The sequence below is a fragment of the Macrobrachium nipponense genome, chromosome 3, assembly GCF_015104395.2.
Source record: "Macrobrachium nipponense isolate FS-2020 chromosome 3, ASM1510439v2, whole genome shotgun sequence".
NCBI lineage: Eukaryota > Metazoa > Arthropoda > Malacostraca > Decapoda > Palaemonidae > Macrobrachium > Macrobrachium nipponense.
This window is the reverse complement of record NC_087202.1, coordinates 97,552,265-97,557,264: the sequence shown is the minus strand read 5'-3', so window position 1 is coordinate 97,557,264 and position 5,000 is coordinate 97,552,265. Positions and strand designations below refer to the sequence as shown.

The following is a 5,000-nucleotide window of genomic DNA, read 5'->3' as shown; positions in this document are numbered from 1 at the left end:
TAGGATAGGTAGCATACAACTGGATGTCTAAGAGTTACCTACGCTGTACCTAGTTTCATCGACGTCTGCACTGAGAATGCTCAATACATTTGTGATTTACCTAGCAAATGGCTGAAAAGCAAACATTTAGGCTACCTAGGTAGCTAGGTATAGGTATAGTAGGTAGTAGGTACTCTGTTTTTTTCCATCTGTCCATCCGCTTTGCTGTTTGCGCATGGTAACACCGCGTCCTGGGCTATAAATAATATCATGTTTCGAATATTAACGGTGTAATTCGCATACAGTAAGTTATTAAAACACTTTTCAGTTGCAAATGTACACCCAGATATCCTTTAATTTACCTAAAACTTACACATAGCGTAACTATTTAAAGCCCTGGACGCAGTGTTACCATACGAAAACACCACAGGCAGATGGACAGATGGAAAAAAACAGAGTATAGCCTAGCTAGGTAATTGCAAAGTTGTAGCCTAGGCCTACCCAGAAATTGACTCTCCTGATGGTCTACCATAGGCTTAACAGGTAGGCCTATGATAAGGAATGACACATCAACATTGAGATGCCTAACAAATAATCCCTAAGCACAGGAAAATGCTCTACTACCATATGAGAAGATAGCCGCGGACTAAATGCTTACCAAGATACATTTTTATCCATCTCGGGGCACGGAGGATGACGATGATACACCAGGTCGGTGTTTGCGTCTTGACAGCTGTGGCCAGAATGCACCGAGATTAACACTTCCAAATGAGCAACTACGTTAGGATTAGCAATATTTGCAATGACCTAACCCTGAGTAACGTAGTCCGAGCGATAATAATATTATTCCTCAAAGTGACAGATTCGACTTACATACTCTAATGATTTAAGTGGAAATGTATCTCATTTGCACGGGTGGAAAAATTATTAGAAATAGCCTTTATATTTAAAACAATGCTGGAATCATCTTAGATACATTTATCACTGAGGACATCAATTAAAGTTAATGCTTTGTTACTAAAGTTACTTTTTAACACCGCATATTTGGTTCCAGTTTTGACACTAAGAATCTGAAACTACCAAAAAGATTTAGTTGATGCAAAAACAAAGAAAATGTTAGAAGTTGGATGGCTTGATAGAATTAGAAATGATACCAGAAGGGAAATAATGGAAGTTTCATAAATGATGATGATGGAAAGGAGATGGCATAACTTTAAAAATGCCCTTCCACTACCCCTGAGAGAAAAGCAATGAGAGTTTCTGCGGGGCTTCCGTAGGCACCAGAAGTTCTGGACTACCCGGGTCTACTTGGATTATGGCTATGAGAGAGGAGGCTCCGAGATCTGTGGGAAGATAAAAACCCAAACAGGAAAGGCATGCATGGCGTTACCATTGATGAAGAGTATGACTATGATTCATGTTCACAGAACAATACAGACTGTGATAGACAAATGCATAATCTTAATTTTGAATATAATTTCAGTAAGTTTGGTTTCTAAATCTTATTAAGCATGTCCATTGTTTGGTTTACTCCTTTTGGTCTTTCTCCAAACTCAGACTTAAAAGAACTTGTATTTAGATATTTAAATTATTAACCTTCATTAAGACTTTCTCCTGCCAGAAGGGGAGACCGACTATACTCAACCAGTGTAGCACAAGCACAGACCTATAGCTAATTGGGTCTCCTAGCTGCAGCTATACTGCTCATCCCACTAAACCATCGGACAGGGCCCATCAAATGCATACACCATTAGTTTGCCTGAAATGCTTCAGAGTAAAGACAAAAGATCTCGCACCCCATTGTTTCTATTTACTGGTCACACACACACACACACACATAATATATATATATATATATATATATATATATATATATATATATATATACATGAATTGTAATCAAAACCAAGTCAGAGCATCAGAGAAATTGGCACTGACTTTCTTCATCGTATATAGCTACATGCACGCACACACATTAACAAATACAATTGAAGCCCAATGATACAATACAAAGCCTGCTTTTGTGAAAGAGTGCATCAAATCTTTAAAAAAAATGTAAAGAATAGCTTCCAATCGTCCCTATAGACAAAATGTAAATGAAGCATACATGAAGTTTTAAGAGATCTCATTCACCAGGTTACAAGAAACAGAATCGGTCTTGACTAGGAGAGCCTGTTCGAGGGATATGAAATGGAGAAAGACAATTTGTTTCTCCAGAGGGTTTGTAAAATAAAAGCAACTCGGCACCTCGTGATTCAGTGAGGACTAGTTGTTTACCGCCTCTCCCTCACAACACTCAGCTGCTGGCCAATCTACATTCTACACTACAATCGGCAGTTTTCTCCTAGCAACAAACCAAGGGAGATGGAGAACTGGACCGAGAATATTCTTGATTCCCATTTCCGTGAGTTTCGAAAGAATTTAATGCGTTGTTAAAAATAAGAAGACAACTTAGTGTGTTAAGTATGTAGCTAAAGAAATGTATCTCGATCGTACGACAAGAATATTACCGAAAGGGAAAGGGATGTGTCAGCCGAGTTTCATGTGGATAACTGCTATTTGTACTAACATGAAACTGTTTTCGTGTTATTACTATAACTGCCTGTGGTTTCATACAGTGTGATCTGTAAAATCAGTTGCAATGTCAATATTAGTGAGGTTATTTTAGAGACTTGGAAACTTGGGTGGGTTCTCAGGAAACCGGGTCTTTTAAAGGAACTTCCATTTCATCATTATCTTGACTCCATCCCAGCTCAAGTCTTATCACTACTTTCGATGTGAATGTGAGGTTTGAAAGTGCCAACTGACGATGCATTATTTTATGTACTTGTGTGAATTATATACTTGCTATGCTGTTATGTGGTCTGAATATAATTACTGACTTGGGAGAAAGTTTTCGAAAAAGCCTTTAGAGAACCGCTCTTAATAACACATTTGATTTCATTGTTGAGATTCTGTGCCGAACATACATTAGTTTTAAAATAAAAACAGCGAAACTACTTTTAGCTACCTCCATTCTTCAACCCTCAACTTCAAAGTTTTTAGCGCCTTGCAACATTTTACCTTTCATACATTACAGTGAGTAACAAGATGTTGATAACACGTTAGCGAAATCAACCAAGGCCATCTAAATCAACACAGCTAACTAATGACGTCACGGGACTGTTTCCTAAAGAAAATAAGAGATTAATGGAGCCTCAATTTACTTATAAAAGTATATAAAAATGACATGAAAGGATAAAATTTGAATAATGAAATAGGTAATAACAAATGTCCAATTCTAGATATTAAACTTGCAACTGTAGATTAAGTTGCCTACTAATAGTTTCGAATAGCAGAGAGCAGTTCTCCAAAAATTGTTGATTGTTTTACTTAAATGGAATTGTATTGTACACGAAGATTATATAGCTTCCAGTTATATATGGGTAGTGGAGAAAACTAATTTACCAGATAAATTATCTGGTTAAAATATTTGAATGCAATAAAAAGATTACCAACATTCTCCGGCGTCAAGGTCATGGAACGGTAGAGGGTCCAAGGTCATCGTCCCGAGTATATCAAAGGGTACCTGTTATTATTATTATTATTATTATTATTATTATTATTATTATTATTATTATTATTATTATTATTATTATTATTATTATGAACATGCTGTTTAATGGAATAAGGCGAAAAGGCACGATTGAATTACTGGAAACTCTTAACTTGAAGAAGCACACTCTCTTAGAAATCTTTCATTTGAAAGAAAATTCAGAAGAGCCATTAAAAAACCCATTGGCTAAAACTCATGAATCATTTATACTTTACAGCAGTTGCTATTATGCATACTATATATATATATATATATATATATATATATATATATATATATCTATATATATTATATATATATATATATATATAGTTTTGAAACGAACACGTTTCTACAATTTGCATATTTAAAAGGTTTTCTCTAAAAACACCCCGTTCTAAGGTGTTGCCTAACATGGCTGGTTTTCAATTTACCCTTCTTACTCGACTTGCAATTACATTAGTTCTAATTTGCTACTTTTCTCACCGATATTTCTTTGGAGGGTTAGGTTTTAGTGAAGTTAATGACCATGCAGTTTGCTCTTTAAGAATGTTTGTATATTTTAAATAATAATAATAATAATAATAATAATAATAATAATAATAATAATAATAATAATAATAATAATAATAATAATAATAATAATAATAATAATAAGCAAATCATGGTGATGAGATCTGACTTGAGTAAACTGAAAGAGATGGCAGAAAAAAGGCTAAGAAGCAAGAAAACAAGGGAGGACTCAACGAGAAATACAAAGTACAAGAGAGGGGACTAAACAACACAATAGAAGATGTAAAACAGAGGCTTAAGGCCAAAGCACATAAGATCCAACGGTACACGAACAGGAATAAGGGATACCAACAGAACAAACTATTCGGAACCAACCAGAAAAGACTATACAGCCAACTAAGAGGGGAAGACAACCACCCAGAAATTCCTGAAGCCGAACCAAGTAAGAGACTCTAGGAAAACATATGGAGCAATCCGGTATCACACAACAAACATGCAACATGGCTCCAGGAAGTCAAGGAAGAAGAAACAGGGAGAATAAAACAAAGATTCACAGAGATCACGACAGACACAGTCAGACACCAACTAAAGAAAATGCCAAACTGGAAAGCCCCAGGTCCCGATGAAGTCCATGGGATATGGCTGAAAAACTTCAAGGCCCTACACCCACGAATAGCAGAACAACTCCAGCATTGTATCTCAAATCACCAAGCACCCAAATGGATGACCACAGGAAGAACATCCTTAGTACAAAAACACAAGAGTAAGGGAAATATAGCCAGTAACTACAGGCCTATCACCTGCCTACCAATAATGTGTGGAAGTTACTAACAGGTATCATCAGTGAAAGGCTATATAACTACCATAGAGGAGACAAACACCATCCCCCACCAACAGAAAGGCTGCAGAAGGAAGTGTAGGGGCACAAAAGACC

The 5,000-nt window shown here is 36.2% G+C and overlaps 1 protein-coding gene across 1 annotated transcript in view; it reads right to left on the bottom strand.

Annotated features, from left to right (window-relative positions):
* LOC135222458 (uncharacterized) overlaps positions 1-794 on the bottom strand; it is a 5,187-nt gene extending 4,393 nt beyond the window's left edge. Inside the window, exon 1 of the mRNA XM_064260544.1 lies at positions 638-794. Within this exon, the coding sequence (XP_064116614.1) occupies positions 638-657 (20 nt within the window). The 5' untranslated portion in view covers positions 658-794. The remainder of the gene's footprint in view (positions 1-637) is intronic.
* Between the last annotated feature and the right edge of the window lie 4,206 nt (positions 795-5,000).